The sequence below is a fragment of the Anarhichas minor genome, unplaced genomic scaffold (assembly GCF_050575085.1).
Source record: "Anarhichas minor isolate MPS153535 unplaced genomic scaffold, ASM5057508v1 ptg000023l, whole genome shotgun sequence".
Lineage (NCBI taxonomy): Eukaryota > Metazoa > Chordata > Actinopteri > Perciformes > Anarhichadidae > Anarhichas > Anarhichas minor.
Genome location: NW_027466469.1, coordinates 5,738,376 through 5,760,895, shown reverse-complemented (window position 1 = coordinate 5,760,895; position 22,520 = coordinate 5,738,376). Strand labels below are relative to the sequence as shown.

At 41.4% G+C, this 22,520-nt stretch overlaps 1 protein-coding gene across 3 annotated transcripts in view; it reads left to right on the top strand.

The window, feature by feature from the left end:
• The window catches only part of phf2 (PHD finger protein 2), a 30,480-nt gene extending 9,488 nt beyond the window's left edge, over nt 1-20,992 (top strand). Inside the window, exons 4-22 of one of the 3 annotated variants that reach the window (XM_076096682.1) lie at nt 269-429; nt 2,365-2,506; nt 2,602-2,788; nt 3,392-3,554; nt 6,024-6,111; nt 6,450-6,556; nt 7,687-7,778; nt 7,872-7,961; nt 9,039-9,395; nt 9,580-9,696; nt 11,304-11,419; nt 11,635-11,813; nt 12,841-12,908; nt 14,100-14,278; nt 15,098-15,396; nt 16,220-16,315; nt 16,406-16,515; nt 16,598-16,913; nt 18,784-20,992. In XM_076096682.1, coding sequence (XP_075952797.1) covers nt 269-429; nt 2,365-2,506; nt 2,602-2,788; nt 3,392-3,554; nt 6,024-6,111; nt 6,450-6,556; nt 7,687-7,778; nt 7,872-7,961; nt 9,039-9,395; nt 9,580-9,696; nt 11,304-11,419; nt 11,635-11,813; nt 12,841-12,908; nt 14,100-14,278; nt 15,098-15,396; nt 16,220-16,315; nt 16,406-16,515; nt 16,598-16,913; nt 18,784-18,872 — 2,956 coding nt within the window. In that variant the 3' untranslated portion in view covers nt 18,873-20,992. Of the gene's footprint in view, nt 1-268; nt 430-2,364; nt 2,507-2,601; nt 2,789-3,391; nt 3,555-6,023; nt 6,112-6,449; nt 6,557-7,686; nt 7,779-7,871; nt 7,962-9,038; nt 9,396-9,579; nt 9,697-11,303; nt 11,420-11,634; nt 11,814-12,840; nt 12,909-14,096; nt 14,279-15,097; nt 15,397-16,219; nt 16,316-16,405; nt 16,516-16,597; nt 16,914-18,783 lie in introns of all 3 variants that reach the window. The other 2 variants (XM_076096681.1, XM_076096684.1) reach the window with 2 other exon arrangements.
• Nucleotides 20,993-22,520: the final 1,528 nt, after the last annotated feature.

The following is a 22,520-nucleotide window of genomic DNA, read 5'->3' as shown; positions in this document are numbered from 1 at the left end:
TCTTTGTTGAACTGTCCATCAATCGTGTGAGATAGAGTGGTAAACCTTAAATAGTCACACTTAATTAAGATCCCCTTTAATGGATCTAATTATAATCACATTGATGATTTGGCCTCTGTCAACATTATTCCTCACATTATTAATAATCCCACTAGGGGGCACTGTCTGACAACTTCTGAAGTTGTGTCTTCAGCAGTCTCACACGCTGCACTGTAACCATTGGTTCCAGTGGTGGACACACTTAACACACTGCCTCTGTGGGTTCCAGCGCTGACGATGTGGTGGTGAAGCTGAGCGGCAGTCAGCTGACCATGGACTACCTGGAGGAGGGCGGCTTCAACGAGCCAATCCTGGTCCAGAAGAAGGACGGGCTGGGCATGTCCATGCCCGCTCCCACCTTCTACATCAGCGACGTGGAGAACTACGTCGGTAAGGACCGCTGTTACCACGCCTACTGCTGCCATTACTCTTCTTTGTACTGCGTAACTATCTAACTACTACTGCTACGACAACACCTGTCACTGCTATGACTGATACTACTATTACTGCAGTATTACCACTACTGCACTATAACTATAGTGCTATTACTATTATTACTACTGCTGCTGCTAGTGCACTACTTCAACTACTGCTTCTACTGCCTCTGTTACTGCAGTAATCAGCACTAATATTTCCCGCTTTTGCTGCTACTGTACTAGTACTACTTTATTTTGTAATTTTACTCCCTGTGGCCTCGTATTCCTGTCCTGTACCTCTATGGAAGCGTCACAAACATGGCTACAAGTATTCTTTAATACATTATAACACAGTTATAATAGCACAAATCATTACAAAAAAAGAAAAACACAAATTGAATTTCTTTGACAATTTATTTAGCAAAACTTTAAAAAAACTAAAAAAAAAAAAAAAAACTGAACTATTCACATTTTACAACCTCTACTTACAAACTCTCTTGTCTTCTGTACTCGGGGTCAACAGCCTGCAGTTCAGTCAGATTTCACCGTGTTGGTCGTGACTGTTGGGCTCAGTCAATGTTTTTTACAGGATGTGGTTCTTGCAAACGGTTTATTTTTAGCAACATTTTTAATGAGACACATTATTGAAATATCACTATTTTAAGTTTATATTTGGTTGCTTTTCCGGAATGAAGCATTTTGTCACACATGATACATTCAAGGGCCATTGGAAATTTGATTATTCGACGATTTAAAAAAACAACAACATGCTTTTCAAACCTGCCAGCTGTTTGTGGGGTTCAGAGGGTTAACTAATACAATCACTGCTACTATTACCACAGTAACAGTTACTATGCATGTTACAGGAATTAGTGGTAGTAGTAAAACTATCATTAGTTTTATTACTACTAATACTACTACTAACAATACTACTGATACTGTGTTGATAACTGATAATACGGATTCCATTTCTACTACTATTACTGCTGCCACTTCTATTAATAAAGCTGTCGTTACTTGTACAGCAACATTGAAGCTAGTACTACTGTGGCCACTAATAGTGCTGTACACTACTGTACTATCACACTACTACTACAACTACTGCTGCTACAACCGTTGTACTGCTAGCACTGTACCAGTACTACAACTGGTCTTCTGAAGTATTACTCTACATCTACTACAATTACTGCTGTACTCACAGTATTAGGTGCAGTATTAATGTATTAACAACTTTTACTACTTTACTTTACTACTACTCCAGTATAACTATTACTGCTATAAATACACAACTATCGCTACTATACTACTATTACTCTAAATACCCATTAGAATGTCTTCATTTACGAAGCAGGTCAAAGTTATTTTGGGCAGTGCTTTCAAAATAAGAGCATGAGCAATAGAAGCGGGAACATCATCTTAGTCTATTCATAACTATTTAGTTTTCTGTTTTTTACTTTTTCTGTTACTATAAAAGTACACTATATATTTTCTCTGTAATTTTAACATTATTAATCCATAATTTAGAATTGATCTTTTTGCGTTGCCTGTGTCTGTTTATTGTCCGAGCGGATGGATGTGTTGTGACACGGGTGAGTGTTGTTCAGACAGACCAACATCTCTTTCCTTGTACAGTTACAGTTTCATTCATTATTGAAAATATGAAGAAAACCTTTGAAAGAAGGGAAATAAACACGAGACAAAAAGTGAACTATACCATTGTCTTATCAATAGGGGGCGCATCTGTCCTATGTTTTCCCTGTGCACTGGTGTTCAGTGATGACATCACCTGTTACACATCAACAGCACACTGCTGCTGCAGACATATGTTGTTCACCAGTTTCCTGTTTAAGGAAAGTGTTTAGCTTGTAGGCGGTTAGTGTTTAACCGTGTCCCTCTGTCTCTGTCCCAGGGCCCGACGTCGGCGTGGACGTCGTGGACGTCCCCAAACAGACGGACGGCAAGATGAAGCTCAAGGAGTTTGTCGACTATTACTACAGCACAAACAGAAAGAAAGTGTTAAACGTCATCAACCTGGAGTTCTCTGACGCGAGGTAGTTTCTGGTGGTGACAGATTTAGCCGTGTGAAGATGGCAGTCTGAGAGAAATCCCCCGGCACTGATTTACTTGTTCTGTTTCTCTGGGACAGGATGAATTCGATCGTGGAGAGTCCGCAGATCGTGCGGCGGTTGTCTTGGGTTGAAAACTACTGGCCCGACGACGCTCTCCTCGGGAAGCCAAAGGTCACCAAATACTGTCTCATCTGTGTCAAAGACAGCTACACAGACTTCCACATCGAGTGCGGAGGCGCCTCGGTCTGGTACCACGTCCTGAAGGTCTGTCACACTTCCTGTTAGATGTGATGAGAAACACCCGGTCATATTAGAGCTATGTGTAGAGAAGAATCTGGCCATATGATACGTATCATGATACCAGGGTTACGATTCAATACATCGCGATACTGTAAGCAAGGCGATATATGTTGCCATTTAAAAAAATGTAATTTAGAAAAAATGTCATAGTATAAACGCCACCATGTGAAGCATGGAATCTGACTTACAGAAAAAGTTGTCTTTCTGCATGAGCTTTTATTACTGTCCCTGAAGCATCCATAACCATAGCACGACCTGTGAGATCTGAACAACCGATTTAACAATCAAAGAAAATAGAGTAAAAGTGCTTTAGGTATACAAATGAAGTAAATAAAAAAATGTTGAACTATTGATCAAAATCAATAGTGTTTTTGATAATCGATAGATTATCACGAGACAAAATATTGCGATACTTGAGTCTATCGGTATTTTCTTACACCCCTAGTTTATACAACTCTGGTTTTATTTCAAGACGTAATGTGGAATCTCTCATCATGATGATGATGGTGGTGATGATGAGGATGATGATGGTGGTGTCAGAAAACGTGACGGTGTCTGTGTATATAGGGGGAAAAGATCTTCTTCCTCATCAAGCCCACCTCCGCCAACCTGTCTCTGTACGAGCGCTGGAGGTCATCGTCCAATCACAGCGAGATGTTCTTCGCCGACCAGGTGGACAAGTGTTACAAATGCACTCTGAAGCAAGGCCAGACACTGTTCATCCCATCAGGTCAGAGCTGCACTCGGCCCCGGGATTTAGGAGAACACCCAGTAATGTAGACCAGTGATTCTCTACTGGTGGGTCGCGACCCAAAAGTGGGTCGCAGACCCGTTTTCAGTGGGTCGCGGGCCTTTGACTGACAAAAAAAAAGAAAAAGAAAAAAGTTGCGATTTTATTTTGAAGGGCATTTTTTATGCAGCGGAATTATTCCAGCATTTACGGCACTTGTTCAGCGGTGCAGGAAAAACACCGACCAATGCGTTGTGAATCACGTCAGGTGATGCAGCTCAGCCAATCAAATATGGGCATTCTGACAAGTTTCCTGACTTGAGTGAGACGTACACACACCGTGGGTACTTCTTAAGTCTCTTAATTGCATCCCCGTTTCCCTCACTTGCGTCCTTTCCTTGCGTCTTAGTCCATCCAAGGGATGCATGGAGGAAACCATGCGAGGAGCGAGGAAACGACAATTAAGAGACTTGAGAAGTATCCCGTGACACACGGGGAGAGACGAGGATATAGACAGCAGAGCAGGACTGTTGTAGTGAGAGTTGTGAAAGTCAAATCATAGGACGATTACCAAAAGAGAAAAATGTCCAGAGAGACCAGAGTCATTAGACTCTGACTGGACAGAGTCATAAAAGTGAATTCCAACACTAATTTCTCTTTTTAGAAGATGAAAAAAATATTATATTGTGGCTTTTTCACTTCATCCTGAATGAACTGAATTTAAAGCTGCAGATCATAATTTTTCTAAGCAATTTATTTTTGAATCCAGCTGTTATTTTACTTGAAATGAGAAGAACATTTATTTATGTATTATTTATAATCCATCCAGTTAAATTTGAAAAATTAGAATAATATTTGTTAAAATATAATTGATGTGTACTTTCTTTATTTGATTTGGCAGTTGTTTACCACACAGAGACGTTACTACTACTAGACTTCTTGAATATAGATATACCCGTCGTGGGTCGCGGCTTGTCATTAAGGGGTGATGGTGGGTCCCGCAGCCAGACCAGTTGAGAACCACTGCTGTAGACGATGCTGCTCCGTCACCGCGACCCTGCGTCCGTTATAACCGACCAATCGGGACGGTTTGAAACTGTAGTAGAGATCCCAGAGAGTCCAAACATAGTGTGGTATGAGTGTATAAAATGGCAGAGGAAACATTAACATTATGTCCTTTTGATTTGAGGGAATGTTTAGTTCTGGGGGGAAAAAAGCTGATTTCTCAGAATTGAATCATCATTGAAGTTGTTTTTCTAGCAAAGAAATGCTAAACATCCAGCTTTCTTTTCAGTTTTTTAAACCACTTTAAATCTGTTGCTCAGGCACGCTAATTATTTTTAAAGACTCCACTTTGGACATTTATTCACTATATTTTGACCTTTTAGAGACAAATCAATTCATTGCAAACAGTACGGACTGATACATCTGTTTACTTTAAATGGACTAAATTGAAGAGAAATCAGAGTTGAAGAGATTAACATACTTTACTTGTTTTGTCTAGTTTGTAGATGGTGTATTTTTACAATTATTTATGAATACTTAACAACATGGAAATAACATGCAGGTTTTTCTTGTCTTTTTAGATTTCAGAAACTGTTGAGGTGTAATTCTCCATCACATTATATGTCATTATATGTCACAGTAATAATATATTGTACGTTGTGAAAATCAAGTGAGAGATTTGTTTATGGATAAAATAGCACAACGAATAAATATCGCTAACAAATAACATATGGCAAATGAAATGTCTGACTAATCAAAGTACGACATATAATCGTCGCCATAAATAAATAAATGCTGCTCGCTGATTCACGGCTTTGTCTACATTGGTCCAACACAGCCAGAGATATTAAAGAGAGAGCTCCCCAGTATAAAGGAACGGCCATCCCATACTGTACATCATGACAAATCAATCAATCAATCAAAACACCAGCCAATAAAAATCTTCCATAATGTTGGTTGAACAACTTTCCATCAAGTTCGGCTCTTGAGAAACTCCCACAGATCATGAGGAAGAAAGCCTCGGAGTTTTACGCCGTCTGGGAAAGGATTTTTGGGAATTTGTTAAAATGTTGTTTGTGTTTTTTAATTAATTATTTATTAACTTAATTACTTTTTAACTTTATGTTTGGCTATTTACTTATTTCCAAGTGATAATATATATTATTGTTATTATTATTCATGTTCAATATGGGGGAAGGTTCAGTTAAGTATGCACATTATGTTAAATGTATAAAATCAATAAATATATGTAAAAACATAATAGTGTAATAGTGGTGATAGGGTAAATGATAAATGCGAGTATAGAACACTGTAGGAAGTGAAGGTAGGGAACAACTAGAAACTAATAATACAGATCTGTCTTTCATATTTCATGAGGAAATGTTGCATTAATGAACATCTCTTGTATTCACAGTCACTGGGTTTGAGCTGATTGTGGTTGTTGAACTGTGATCGTCTCCTCAGGTTGGATAAATGCAGTACTGACTCCGGTCGACTGCCTGGCGTTCTCTGGACACTTCGTCCACAACCTGAGTGTGGAGATGCAGATGAGGTTTGGACACCTGTCTTATAGCACACACACACATGCTTTATGCTGCCTTCTTTTGCTCTGTATTGCTGTGGTCCGCCATGCCTCCCGCAGACGGTCGTGTCCTAGTTTGGGGGATGAAGTGTGACATGAAGACGTTGCATATTTGTCCTTGGCTGATCTTAGTAGTCTCCGCTGGATTCTCCGTTTAGGTCTTCAGTTTTAGCTCCAAATTCCACCGATCTGTTTATGACTCCTCCGCGTTTGGAAAATGCCTTGTGAATTGCATAGTTTGTTGCAGTAAAGCTGTTGGTAATGCGTGACGATGTTTAGCTGAGACATCTCGGTTTATTCCTCCTCAGAGCGTATGAAATCGAGAAGCGGCTAAAGGTCAGAACTCTCACCCCCTTCGCCAACTACGAGACGGCGTGCTGGTATGTGGGACGACATCTCCTCGAGCGATTCAAAGGTAAACTCTTAAATCACTTGCTTGTATTTATAGATTTGTTTCTTTTTTTGCTCTAATTTGTGGTATTTCAATGTAAGCGTAAATCCTCGTTTAACTCGCATTGCTCCAGAAGAATGTGTGAAAGCAAAAACCCTGTTAGAAGCACGGCTGCATGTCTGCCGCACAGATGAGGAGCTGGATGCTCTTAATATTATTTCAGTCATTAAATTGGTGAAATCGCCGAGTTCACAGATGATTAGCTTCAAACGGTTTGGCCCAGCTAGAATCACTTGCTCCATTACAGGCCTGTGTTTAAACTCCCCTCGGCTGGCTCGGCCCAATCTGTTTATGTTTCCACTCGTTTCTGTGTATGTGTGTGCGTGTTAGAGCCAGATTGCTATTGTGTGTGATGCACACTAACCCACAATATAACGTTATTTCCTTTTAGCTTCAAGGTCAAAAAAGACTCACTTAGTTCCTCGATGTTATGAATAGTTTCCTGTTTTGGTCATAAATCCACTTCAGTTGATAGAGCTACTTCGATGTTCGGTGCTTTTAAACTGAAATTAAAGAGGAAATACACATCTGCATTAAAGCTTAATTTGCATAAAGTAACAATTAAAATAGTCAATTTATTGATAACATTGATAACATTAAGCCACTAGATATTTCCTACACTTTCAGTGCAATACATCACACCATGAACATGAGCAATGTGACATTACCATTGTGTTGTTTGGTTGCTATAGTAGGAGTATACTGTATATTCCTTTAGATAAGCTTTATTTCACAGAGGAAAACTCACTTATTGTTCTTCCATTTGAGGTTTTCGTATTGGTGCTGATGCACAGTGATCCAGAGTGAGATGTTGATTGTGTACCTCAAGAGCTTTTACATGTCCTCTGGCTGTTTGGGTGCTCAGCTCTGGTTCACTCTGCTAGCAGGACAGTTTGTCCAAACACACAGTCACCTAGCTGACAGAATCCAACAACTTCACATGGCGTCTCGTCGTCAGCTCATCTGTTCTTGTGTTTGCGAGCAACTCGTTCAGTTACATCTTGTAAATCTCTCGAGTGCACTGAACATGTACACAACTTAATGGCCTTGACTTTCAACTGTCAACGTTAACGTTTGCGTTTCTTTTTCTGCAGGTTTACACAAAGCAAATAAGCAGCCAGCCCCATACCTGATACACGGTGCCAAAATCATCAATGGAGCCTTCAGAGCTTGGACTAAAAAACAGGTACGGACACGTTGGGATGCGTTTGTGTGTGTCAGTCGTCCATCGAGGCTGCTGGGAAAAGCAATGACAGTTTTGTTTGTTTTCTCGTAACAGGCCCTCTTGGAACATGAAGACGAGCTTCCAGAGAACATGAAACCATCACAGCTCATCAAGGATCTCGCCAAAGAGATCAGACTGTCAGAGGTATTCTCATTTCATTTTTGTAAACGTGATCAACTGCTCTCTAAAAGTTCCAGGTAGTTTTCGCACTTTGGTGGCAGTAAGAGATGACTGTTTACAATTTTACATCAAGGCGGTGATGTTGTCTGGATGTGCAACGTGAGAGTCTCTCAATCACTACTGTTGAGACTGCAATAACTGCATCCATGTACTGTGGATGTTCATGTTCCCTAATGATTCTGATGAGTCCACCTGTCTGTTGTTGTAGCACCAAAGTGAAGTAAAAAACATGCCTTGATATTAGTCCCTGCAGGAGTTAAAGTAGGACTTGTCACTTATATCACATAATCCATGTAATTTGCAAGAACATTCATGCTCCCCGGAGGATGAACCCTTTTTATTTGAATGACTCCATCGCTTTAATCTTTGGTCACCCACAGGACACTTTGCTTGCAGCTTTAGAAACTGCAAGGTTTATTTTGTTCCATGGGAACAGAGTAGGGTCCGCAGGCAACAGGCAACAGGCAACAGGCAACAGGCAACAGGCAACAGGCGCGCCACTTCGGTTTCTGCCACCAAAGTATTAAAGCAAACAGGTTTACTGTGAAATAAAGAAACATTTGGTAAGAAAGCCACACAGAAAGAGCAAAGTTCAAGTCCTACGAGGCAAATACAACTTCATCGTCAGTCTTTAATAAAGATGCTTGTAACTAGCGTTAGCATTTTAGCATTAGCAAGGTGTGAAAACAATAAGATTGGTTGTCAATTGCTCACCCTAAGAACTCTTTTTTCCCGCATGCCGTCACTGTGAATGAAGAATCAAAAAATTAAGAAAAGTCTTGATGAATTGAAGTAAATTTGGGCCGCGTTTTAAAAACAGCAAAACTCTAAGAAAACGTCCATTTGTCTTTGTGATGTAAATAATAAATAAATAATGTCTTTATTTATTTCTTTATTTTTATGTATTTTTCATTTTTCAACTACTTGATCAGTTAACTACTGATTTCTGTGGGAGTTCAGTGGGGCTTCAATTGTCTCAGTTGGGGTTTGAGTGCGGATAAAACTATAGCTCACTTCACAATTCCGTGCTTTTATTTCTAGAATGCAACAAAAGCCATTAAGAGTGAGCCCAGCATTAAGGTACCGGTGGAGGAGCCCCCGTCCACCCATTCCGAGCCTGAAGAGCCCGTTTCCCCGGCCCACGTCCCCTCGCCCAGCAGAGAGAAGGCCAGAAAGAAAGCTTCCAAACCCCCCAAGCCTCCCAAGCCTCCCAAACCCCCAAAGATGCCGAAGGCCCCCAAGCCTCCGAAGGTGCCCAAGGTCAAGGAAGGGGGGAAGAAGAAAGCGAAGAAAGTGAAAGAGTCGTCGCCGCCGCCTCCTAAACCCTCCAGCTTCGCAGCACTTGAGTCCCATGCGAAAGACATCCTGAGTAAAATGGACCAGCCGAAAAAGACAAAGGTGAGCGGATGGCAACGTTAGCGGAAAATGAAAACGTTCTTATTTTGTTATTTGTATCCTTAGTTTTCACTTTACGTGAGCCATTTTGCATCCCCTTCAGCTTGTCAAATTCAATTCAATTTGCAGAATTGTAAATGCCGCCCACAGGCGCTCTTATTTTGTTAATAACTGTGTCTTTCTTCAGGCTGTTAAGAACGTCCTGAGTATATCGGAGAAGGAAATGTCAAAGCAGAACAACATGGAGAAGTTTGACATCAGAGAGCAGAATAAAAGCAAGACTGAAGCAAAATGGAAGTATAAGGTAAGAGCGTTTCAGCCGAGTCGGTGGAATGGCTGCTTGTTACAGGCTAAAGTAAATAATATCACAATCCTTCACATGTTCAAATAAACCTTTGGTAAAGAAGACTCAAACAGTGGTGAAGGTTACGAGCCGAGCGGCTGAGCAGAAAGAAGAAAAAAAAAAAAAAGGTTGGATCATCCAAAAGTGATTTGCACACTTCACTTCAAAGCAATCAGCAAAAGTAATGATGTGGCCCCCGAGTCGCACATTTGAGGCCTGCAGCTCATCAAGAGCTGCTCCACAAAGATCCACAATCCCAGAGTTTACCTAATGGAATTAGGCCACGTCCATATCCTCTGCCCTGCATCTAAGTATTTACATATGCCCTCATCTTTATTTTAAAAAAAAAAGGTTGTTGTATTGCTGAACAACAAGGGGAGGCTTTTTCGGAGCAGAAGTGTAATTTTTGTAAAACAGAAGACATCGCAGGGCTTTGGTTTTGTGGAAATGCCAGACTGCTGTGGAATGCTCCTTCACATCAGGCCAAGCATTCGCAGATGGAGCCAGAGACCCCTGTTAGGTGTTTACCGAGGTCACCGGGGGCCACATCGTCGCTCCTGATCGCCGTGGAATCCCGTGAAAGGTGCACAGCTCCTATGTGGTGTGCAGGGCATGTGAGGCCCGTGTCACTGTCTGGTACAAAGAACGCACAAGACAAAATGAACTGTTGGCTTCAGGTTACACGGCGTCGTCACATGTCTTTAATTTGGGAGTCAAACTGGTTGCGGGAGTGAATATTTGAAAATGCATATTCTTGGGTTTCAGTTAATTACACAGTCGGCTCAGTGGTGATTTTCTTTTATGGCAGCGGCGTTGCATTCCTCTCCGTGAATTTGGTTCAGTTTAAACTGGGTCAGAAAATGTCACGAGAGAATATCATCCGGGGAGATTTACATCATGATGATTTCTGTTTGAACAGAAATGGTTTTATTTGAATGAAATGAACCTACTTTGTATTGTGTGTTTTAAAATGAGTTGATTAGAAAGTTACTGATAATACATTTGTGATTATTTCATTTTGGAGTCAAATATCAGGCGTTGACCTGAGTGCGTTTACTTGATACGTTACATTTCTTATTTCAGTTAAAGGGACACACGTGAAGTGAAAACTAATAGATATCACCATGAAACTTCCCCAGCTGAGTACTTTCATTAAGAACATTTGTTTTGTCTTATAAGTTTTCTGAAATTGTATGTTTAGCTATTGAAATGAGGCATTATCTTATCAAACATTTCTAGAACAGAAATCTAAACATTGGATGATTTGTTGACAGATTATACTGTCAGCGAGCAAGAAATAAATCCATTCTCTGCATGTCTTTAGTAATAACATGTTGTATAAAATAGTCTCTGTATGTGTGAACAAACCCCTCAGTAGAAGCCTTCAGACATAGAGAGGAATGGAAGTGTACAGTCTGGAGTATGTAACAGCTGAAGTGGAGATTTCTGGATCAGAGTCTGAGAAACAACTCATTTAGAGAAAACAGCCTTTATAGAGATGTTTTGTACACATGGTGATTTCATTTGCGTATGTGCCCATCTGATATATTTCCTCTTCCTATTTACAGAACAGTAAACCAGATTCCCTGCTGAAGATGGAGGAAGAGTGCAAATTTGACAGAACACCGTTGTCAGGCAATAAAGACCGATTCAGCTTCACCATGTCGCACAAGAAAACGCTCAGGTACGTATGGAACGGCTGCCATTTGCCGTATAAACGTTTCATGAAAAAGGTCTTTGGACGCTTGTTAAGCGTCTCATGTGGTGTGTTATGGTGATTATGGAGCTATGTGGCTGTCAGCACCAGACACATTAGAGACAATTCAAGGACTTCTCACGGCGAGCGGCCGGCTGAGCCTCGCATCAACTCCCTCATTGTCCTGTGCTTTTCCTTTTCAGCTCCAAGACGCTGAAACCTCAGACCAACTCAAGTGTTTTTGGATCATTACAAAACCTAAAAGAGGACAAATCCAAGCCGGTGAGAGACGAGTACGAGTACGTCTCCGATGAGGGGGAGCTGAAGATTGACGAATTCCCCATCAGGCGGAAAAAGAACACCGTCAAGAGAGACCTGTCCTGTGAGTATTCTGGGTAGTGTTTCAGTTTATCGTACAGGGCTGGGTATCAAACCTCAACCCTTTTTATTATTGGTGGCTGAAATGTGTCCGTAGCATTGAGTTTAGAAAAGTGTTAACAATCAGCATTAAATAATTGGTCCGATTATTAGATTAAGAGTCGAGGCGTCATCTTCCTAAACAGCTAGCTAGCTACGTAGCTACACCCAAGAAAAATAGACGAAAGGTGCATGTGTAAGATCGTCGCAGCCGTACAGGTTGTTACAGAAATAGCAACTAAATCGACATGAGTCCTTGACCAGCATGACAAGCAGCTCCTAGCATTAGCTACCGTAGCTTCACACAACACACGTGTATTTGTGAATATATGTGATTTGCGATATTGAGCAATACAAAAAAATGTACTATATATTTTTGGTAGATTTAAAGGGCCAATATGAGATTTGGGGGGGGGGGGGGGGGTCTATTAGCAGGAATTTAACATGATAACTATGTTTTCATTATTCACAATTATAACATTTTGGTCGCCTAAAAATGTCTTAGATCCACCCTCTCGTGTCACTTCTGGTTGCAAATAAACAAGATGGCGACAGCTATAAACCAAGATGGTGGCGACCAAAATGCCAAACTCAAGGCTTCAAAACCGTAGTCCACAAAACAATGGGTGACGTCATGGTGACTCGTTTTTACCTGAAGGCCGCCGTAGTTCTCGACCACAAACTGCGGTAACATGAGCCGCAAAGTGTAAAACCATGGTAACGCTTCCTGAGTAGTGTTTTTATGGAAAGGATGGCCCCTGAGCGAGGCGAAGGTCCCACAACATAAAAAAACAAAAACCACAACATGATGGAGTAGTGTGGCTGCAACCAATTACACGCTGGTCCTCTATGTATTGCTCTGTTACAAGTACCAAAGATCAGGTATTGTATTAGCACTGATACCCAGCCAACTATTAAAAATGAAAAGATATCATTTTGATCACCAACTTTTGTTTTACCTATTGCTTAATGGTGAATGCATTTTCTTGCAGTTTTGTCAGACATCAAAGAACCCATTCAGCCAGCCAAGAAACCAAAGTTCCAACCCTCGGTGACCAAGGTACGTACCACATGATACTCAACAACCAAACGTTGTGACGCTAAGTTGCTCATATTCGAGCAGTTGTACTACTCTTTATACATGAAGAGCCCATCAAGAACATTTGACATCTGAACTTATGTGCTAAAGATCGTGTCCCAGAGGATTTCATGCACAAGAACATGCCGCAAAGCATCTTTAAAGCTCAGATTTAGAAGAAGAAAAAAAGATTGTACAAAGTGAATTCCAGGTGAATCAGAATAAAAAGCTCCCTAAGCTGTGGACCACCACACATGGATGAAGGAAATAGCTGTGGCATCTACGGAGGAAGAAGAAGAAACAGACCAGATGCTATTGTGTTAACTAGTGAGAGGTCTTATAGTTTACTTCAGATCCTCAGAAGCCCCAGATTTATTGTGTATCTATTATTTTGTGGTCGTTTTATTAAATGCGAATGAGTTTGGGAATATCAAATGACACAAGGTCCTGTGGCAGCTGTGATTTGACTTGTTTTGTCTACATTTGTAAAGATTTGACTTGGTACAAATAAAGAAAATTGTGTTACACTAAATAACCACTAAAAGTCAGATTGTATAGACGTCTATGAGAATATGACTCTACTTCTCTCTTGATTTATTACCTCAGTAAACATTGTAAACATGAGTTTATGGTCTCAATCTCTAGTTTCAAGTCTTCTTCAATACATCATGATGTTCATTTAGTAAATTATGGTCCATTTAGAGTCAAACAGACCATAAAGCAGAGTATGCTTTAGGGCGGGGCTACTGTGATTGACAGGTCTCTACCACGGCGTTGTCTGGTCTGGGAGTTATCCGTGTTTTTGTCTTAGAACTTTAACCCTTTCACAGTGTATCATGAAATTGTAACATTTTGATTTCCTGATAATGTCTTACTCAGCGTTCAGTTGTACTTAGCTCCACCCTCTTGTGTCAAAAACCAAGTTGGCGACGGCCAAAATGACGAACTCTAGGCTTCAAAACCGAAGTGCATAAACCAGTGGTTGACGTCACGGTGACTACGTCCACTTCTTATATACAGTCTATGAGGAAAATATCAGACGTTAATACACAGGGACCTTAAACAGAGATCCAATCCAATCTAGACAAAATCCCATTCAAAACAAGAACGTTGGCTGCAAATGTCTCCTCATGTCCACTCTGTTGTACTCTGTCCACTTTGTCACAAAAGCAGACCGCGGACTCCTCAGACGAAGAGACTCTGCACATCGACACGGAGGCCAAGCCCGAGGCCAAGCCCGAGGCGAAGAGTCGCAACTCTAAGGTCAAGAAGAAGGGCGGCAGCGCTGCAGGGATTCTGGACCTGCTGCAGGCGAGCAAGCAAGTGGGCGGGATTGACTACAGCGCCAACAGGTAGACTGACCCCCCCATCACGTCACTCTGTTCCCTCAGCACACACCGACACACACTTGGGTTGCGGCACATGCGCAGCGTTACTCTCTGAATGGCCCCCGCGGGGCCCTTTTTTCTTTTTCCTCTCTCAGCAAATGAATTTTCGAGTCCATAATGGCGCGACCCACTGACAAACAAGCGGCGCACTCAACGACGATATAATTGGATGAAAAAGCTAAATTTCATAACTTCGCTCGGAGCCGAAAAATCAACTCGCAACCGAAGCAACAATTTACACAGGTCCTGTCAGCAGTTTGTGTTAAGTCAGCGTTTGTCTCATTACGCCGTAATCTATCAACCGCTATGTTGCCCGGGGCTCTTCCCTTCGCCTTCTGCTGTTTGCTGTTGGGTTCGGCTCTTGATGGTCTGTTTCCACCACATTGAAAGCTACAAATGAGCAGTGAAAGAAAGACAGAAACATCGGCTGAAATGATGCTCATTTCTCAAATGAATTGGGGGGCTTTGAAGAGGGAGCGTGGGGAAGCAACCGTGGTTCATCATAGCGGTGTTTGACAGTCGCTTTGCTCCTTGTTGCAGCTCAGCAGCTAATAGCTTAATAGGTGCGTGAAGACATTTCCATAACTGCCTCTTAAAGTAATCACGCGTCCGTGGAGGATATTTAAATTTGACAGTTTTGCTCTACAATTTCCAAATGATAATGACGCTCAATAGCACAACTGGTGACTTCAAAGCCTTTTTCTCTCTCTACACCTCTTGCCAGCGTGCCGACTGCTGTGTAATGGCTGTGTTGTTGTGTATTTTTTATTGACGTACTTACAGTCAGCCACCTGCATCTCCCAGCACACAGGAGGCCATTCAGGGCATGCTGTCCATGGCCAACCTGTCGTCTTCAGACAGCTTGCAGCAGCCGTGGAGCAACAGCCAGTCCAAGAACAATAGCCAGTCCAAGAGCAACTCGCACGGCGCGCAGGCCGGCAAAAAGGGCGGCGGCGGCGGCAACAGCAAGCGGCCCACCAAGCGGCTCCCGAAGAAGCCCAAGAAGAGCAGCAGCATCGAGAGTCTGGATTACGATGACGACCAGGACCACATGGACGCGTGCTTCAAGGACTCCGACTACGGTGAGCGCCAGAAGCCCACTCATTCCTCTTGGTTCTGTTTGAGTAGCATGTTTCTTTAAATGACTGGAGCTCGCTGGGATCAGGCCGGTGTCACAGGGTTACTTCTTTAAGCCAACAAATGACAAAATAATTATCTGCCACGCCCGATCCTCACCGCTGCTAACAGGTGCAGTTAAAAACAGATCGACCCTTGATGGATCAACATGCGGGTCTTTAGCTCTAAATTTGGCCTTGAACTTTCCATCAGGAGAAGATGATGGGGTTTGTGCTTATTTTACGTGCCTCCTTTTCCAAATCCGTCCTTTCATGTTGCTCCAATTTCAGATTTGTTTTTCACTCCCCTTCGAAACGTTTTCTTTGTGAGTGCCGTCCAAACACAGCTGAATGGTTCCTCCCAGCTTGTTAATAAGCCATTAAGGATTTGCGAATTGTTATTTTACATGCTTTTTGAACTTCTAATTTGCATCTAATTAGTTGTTCGTAGCACGAACATTCCCGGGCTGAAATCTGTGGGCCAGTGTGGAGCTTTTCTCACACACTGGCACTCTTTTCTTCTTTTTTTGATTATCCAATTATCCCATATTAAACGACTTCGATGGAATTTAGGCTGTGAGCAGGCAGAGGGAAGGGGGCAGTCCACAGCTGTCTCACAGCTGTCCCGTATGCTGTCACTGGAAACCTTTAGATGCACGGAAAGCAGAAACGAGTGCACTTGAGTCACACTCTGCTTTACATATGTGACAATAATTGGCCGGTAATGTTTCATTTCCAACATCCTCTCGTCGGTACGTGTTAGTGATCGGTTGCATCTTTTCGATTTTAGTTTACCCCTCGCTGGAGTCAGAAGAGGATAATCCCGTTTTCAAATCCAGATCGAAAAAACGGAAAAGCAGTGACGACACTCCGTACAGCCCGACAGGTAAATACCTGCATTTGTACTGTAAGTTTTAGACTTTTCAGTTTTAGGGAGTAAATGTGTTCTAAACCTTTGATATGGATGTCATCACAGCTCGCGTGGGACCCTCGGTTCCTCGACAGGAGCGGCCGGCGCGAGACGGAGCCCGAGTGGCCTCCGTAGAAACGGGTCTGGCCGCAGCTGCAGCAAAGCTCTCTCATCAGGTATGTCATGACACTATTTTCACATCGTAACAGTGAGTATACCTGTAAGCAGTGCCCAACAACAAAAAGTGTATGTCCTTAGGAGGAGCAGCAGAAAACTAAGAAGAAGAAGAAAAGCACCAAAAAGAAGGCAATAGTAGTCGAGGAGCCCCCGAAAATCTCTCAGGACAGTAGCTCGCCGGAGCACAATCTGGACTCCCAAGATGGCAACCTGACGGACCCCGAGTTCAACACTGGAACAGTCAAGTCGCCGGGGGGGCCGCAGCCCATGGCGCCAGGGGTTTTTCTTAGCCAGAGGCGACCGTCGATGTCTTCTCCCAACAACAGCACCAACACAACGAGCACCAACAGCAGCAGCGCGGCGAAGGGGGATCGCACCGTGTCAGCAGACGCCAAAGGTGAGTCGTAAAGAAAGCAGCGTAAGGCTGGTTAGACTGCGGAAGAGAATTTTAAACCACTGCCTTCAATCAGCTGGAGACTTATGCTTAACTCGAGTGGTTTTGGTACCAATACCAGTGTCGGAACTGCCTCCGATACAGCCCGACAATGCTGGATTGGGTATTGGTGAGTACGTGAGTCTATGTCGAGCCATCAGCTCATTTACGCTACACAGTAACAACAACAACACGTGACACGTTAACAATGCTAGTGGCAGATATGCTTATGACAGTAGACCCAACACTTTGGTCCAGACTGAAATATCTCAACAACTGCTGGGTGAGTTGTCATTAGATTTGGTAGAGATGTTAATGTCCTCGACATGATGACTTGTAAATACTCTGGTGATGCCGTGACTTGTCATCTAGGCCACCATTAGGTCAAATGTCTTTGGTTTGAGACTAAGTAACAAAACGAATGGCTTTGCCATCAGCCTCAGCTACACTGTGTGTTTAGTACTAATCAGCAAATATTAGGCGGTAGACTCTCAAGACCTTTACACACCGGGGACGTGGCGAATAAACGACACCAAAATGCAAAATACTTTTCACATCAAAACATACTCATAGCTGCAGCGAGGAGAATTGGGTCTAGGGCTTTTATTGTGAAGGGTAAGAACAGAACGGAGAAATGTTTTGGATCTGGTCTGCGAGGTTGAAAGGGAGAAGTCAAATTTGTCGTTTTGGTTTCGAACCACGGAGCCTCTGAGTTGTGGTCTACGCTTGGACTACATGATTGGCTGATGCCTTCATGAGCTTTATTGAAGTTCAGAACAATCAAAAGCATTACGTCACTTTTTCGACGTAATATTTAGTTTTTTGTAAAAGTATTGCGAAAGTATAATGAAGTATTACTTGGGATCAAATGGAGCGGCTCTTTCAAGGAAAATATTTATTTCCCTTATTGTCCCTATAGAACATTCTTCTCAGGAAACGTCCAGGGAATCACAGGCTCGTACAATCAAAGACTATTACTCATTCCATGTCAGTAAACAGTTTGGTTCAGCAGCTGCTGCTAAAGCAAATGGATCTTGTTAGACAGTTACTATATGAACTGCAGATGTGTAAATGATTGGATGCAGAAAACACAACCCTTCAGATAAATGCACCTTGTTTTCAAGCCTCTGATCCTGATCTGAATGTGCATGGACTGACCAGTTAAAGCGTCTAATAAATGCATTTTTACATGACATGTATCTGTATTCATAATCAAACATGAAATGACAACAAACTTCCTCTTAATTAAAAGGAACATTAACTCATCTGGGAAAATGACAGACCTGTACTGGCAACACAAATGATGTGTTTTAGCTTAAAGGTTCCCTGTGGCGTTTTTTTGACCACGAGAGGCGCTGTGGAACAATGTTATTAAGAGCACTTACGCATTCCTGCCAATTTTGACGTTATTCCACTGACCGACAGTTGGTTGCATTATTGAGCTAATAAACAAACCCGTGCTCCAGTATGAAGGCAGGGAAGAAGAAGACTCCGAGCTAGCGAGCTCCTCAAAATGACATTCCCATTCAACGAAACAGTGCTGTCATTGACGTTTCGGGGGCATATTTTCTCCCCGATCACGTTTGTTTTTGACGTAGCGCAAATACATGTTTGATCATACTCGGTGTCAGGAGGAGATCAGAGTGGATGGGTTGGTCAAGCAAACACAGGATGTTCACCCAGGAGGCCGCTGTTCATGTCCCGTATAAGGTCAACGCTGACTTATGTATTACTTGGCTTCATAAGGGAGGAGGGACTTTATATAACAAATCAAACAAGTTGTAAGTTACTACTGCAGTGGAACACTAACACTCTTCTCTTGTTCTCTTCGCAGCTAAGCGGCTAAAGAAAGGCATGGCGACAGCCAAACAGAGACTTGGAAAGATTTTAAAGATCCATCGAAATGGAAAGCTCCTCCTGTAGCATGCAGCAGACCGCTGTAGGACTGGGAACTCATGAGCTGGGTCCCATCCCAACCTCACCCCCTGTTCACTGATTAAAGCCAACAATGGGAAAAAAAACAAAAAAAACATCAAGAAAATCATGCATTTTTCAATTTCTAAGAAGAACATCACTCAGATAGGTTTTTGCCTCTACTTATACTTTATAACTTTCAGATATTAAAGTGTACAGAACCTACGATAAATATTTTTTAAGAGAACATGTCTCATTTTACTACAGCTGTCAGTTTATCAGGGGTCGCTGAAACATGAAGTAGAAGTACGTTGCAGTCATTCCAAGATGTGTGAAAGTATCCCTTGCATGTATTCAGTTGCATGCTCCGCTTGGGTCAGGGTTGGGGGATTTTACACATTAGTTCCTACTATATGGATGCAGCTTATCATTGCCACGCTGGATGATCAACGAGTTGACATGGGAATAAAAAATAAATTAAAAAAACTCCTTCCCTCCCAGCCAACATTGTCTGTGCGTCGCTGGGCGCGCTTTTTTTTTTGACTGGAGTCAACTTGAGCTTTTCTCTCTTTGTGTTAACACTTGGGTTTGCAGAGCACTATCAGCGGCGATATTTATTTATTCGTGTCGAGTTCATAGATAGTAAGTGAGACTTGGAGGAAGAACTGTAAAGCACAAAGTGAATGAGGAGTGGAGCGCTGCGTATGGAACCGCAGCAGCTAGCATGGGACTGAATGTGTTTGAACCAGCATAGGATGTGTGACACTACGTGGGACCTGTGGCCAATGATAAGCCTCATCCATGTCAGGTCTGCAGTTACATGGGGATACTTTCTCTCTTCCTTTGCTTTCACAGGCAGCACCGACCACCTCGACTCATCTCTGCGTCTCTACGTCTTCACACAGTACAGTATATAGAATGTAGCTTGTACATAGCCTTTTTCTATCCTTTCTCCTTAAGGCTTAATTCTACATTTTTACCGTTTTTTGCTAATTATGAATAAATTAATACAAATATATATATGGATCGACAGTATAGTCCTGATTTTTCAACTTTTGTTCTATTTTTTATTTTTTGTCAAACAGCAGAGATTCATTTAGAACTTTTTATTTGTAAGGTGTTGCCTGGAAAACAACGGAAGCAATGATACATTTTATTGTCATATGGCCTTACATACGCAAAGCTAATTGTATTGTGATTCTGTTTGAACAAGAGACGGAGCTTTGAGGGGGAAAATTATACAAAAGAAAAAACAACACAAAAAAAACACTTAAAGTTTCTCTGACCAGCCTCTTGTTCCAGTTCTAGTAGCCTGAAGGGTTTTCGGAATTATTTTACTAGCACCTTGTGAAGTGTTTATGTGTCAGTGATGTAATTTATTAATGTTTGTAGCTTTTTTATACTTGTACAATTCTTAAAGAGTTTTTTGTTCTGTTTTTGAATATTTCATCAACTTGTGAAATTACCCTTTTTTTGTTCTTGGGATGTGTGTGTTTGGAACATTTTACACACTCGAATCTACATTAGCAAAGATTTTTTTTAATCTCCATTCTGTCTTCACTCAATGTCATGGGAAACATTTCCAGTGTGTTATTATTATTATTGTTAATATTATAGTTCGAAGCAGCTGCGTTCACGCCTCCATCACACCGTTTGATTTGGTCAGGACATTTAGTGAACCACGCGTCCACTTCTCCCAGTGAAATGCGCTCCGATCAAACTGTCAGTTTTCAGGTTTTTATTTTGTACAATATACGTGTGTTGCTTTGTTGTGGTTTATTTTTCTATGTCCGACCTGTGCCAGGGCAGTGAACGCGACCAGTCGTAGCCGTCTTCCCTCACTGTTATTCGCAGTACTACAAGTAAGTATTTACAACCCTTTCTGACCCGAATCTATATTTTTCTGTATTTAGACGATTCTGTTCGAGGTCACGGCTCACCTATTCTTTTTTTTTTAAAAGACATCGAAGAAATGGTAAAATTCCGAGGAGCGCGAGCATATTGTTGATGATATGACTGTCCGCCTTGTTTACTTTTGCAATACAGTGACTGTGGAGAAAACAGCAGCCCTCCCGTGTAATGTGTTCCTCTCCCACTCTGTGTGACGACTAAACATGTCTGCTTGTTTCCTCCCGTTTCACATGGTGTCGTGCTTTGAAGTCGCATCTAATCACACTCATTACAAACAGCTTTTTTTCATTTACAAAAAACATGAGCGCGAGCGGCTTCTGGACTCACTTTGACTTTGATTCTCAAGCAGCTGCTTCGGCCGAGTCATTAATTAAAAGCAAGCCAAAGTCAACACCATTAAAAATGTATTAACGTTAAAAGTGCTCTCAAGTAGTCGGACTCTTTATTGAGCCATACAGGCTCAATATATATATAATATATATTTACACATATTAATTCATATAGTTTTACATTTATATTGAAGCAACGGCAAGTCTACGCCACTAGATTGAGTCCAGAAATATATGAATATAGCAATTTATTTATTTTGATTTATATACTGTATATATAATATATATATATTATTATTATTTATATATATTTATATTATTTCTTTTAAATATATACACTGAAGCAAGGGCAAGTCTACGTCACTACATGAAGTCCAGATATATATGAATATTGCAATTTATATATATATATATATATATATATATATATATATATATATATATAATATACTGAGGCAATGGCAAGTCTCCACCACTAGATGGAGTCCATAAGTATATGAATATAGAAACATGCATGTTTTCAAATCATCTTCATGTTGAAGCATTCAGCTGTGTTTCAGTATCTGCGTGTTTACACTCTATCAGCTTTATATAATACAATGTATGATTACAGAAAATGCTCATTTTATGAACATACATGAGACTATAAGACACATTTTTAAATAAGAGTCCTCAACAAAAATAAGGCAATTAAGTGTGTAATTACAGAGAGAAAGGGTAGTCAGGCGCTTGTTTTGATCTGGACACACAAAGAAATCCCGCGCGCGCACACCGACCTTCATGGGAATGTGCGCGTTCCCCCGCGTGCACATCTCATCTCATCCCTCAGGTCGCATCCGTGAGTGTGTGATGAGACGTGGGCGTGCGGTGAAGGCGCGCGGCTGTTCAAGAGGTCGCGACCCTGCTTCCACCCTGGTTAGCATCAAAGTGAGCTGTTGTTGTTCGCTAATTGTTAACACAAGAACGTGAAGTGCTCCGTGAAACAACCACATCATCCGTCCTCTCAGGATCATTCTCACACGCGGCTCTCACTGACGGATTCACTTGGAACAAAATATCTGAAACTGGCAGAAAGATAAACTGATATTTATTGGGACGATTGTAGGTAGAAAAAAATGAATTCACTTAATACTGAGAATTTCCAAGATTGAAATTGTAAATAAAAATTGAAAAAAAAAAAGATAATCTCTGAGATTAAAATGGTAAACTTTATGAATATATATAAAGAACTCTGGGATTCTATGAGATTAAAATGGTAAACTTTATGAATATATATAAAGAACTCAGATTTTCTCTGATGTAAATTTACGAGAAAAAAAATCCCAAATTCAAAAGAAAAAACCCTGAAATCAGTATGTTGTTTTCTTCTGTGATGTAATGTTATTGTTTAAGGTCATCCACTGCAGGCATAAAACAA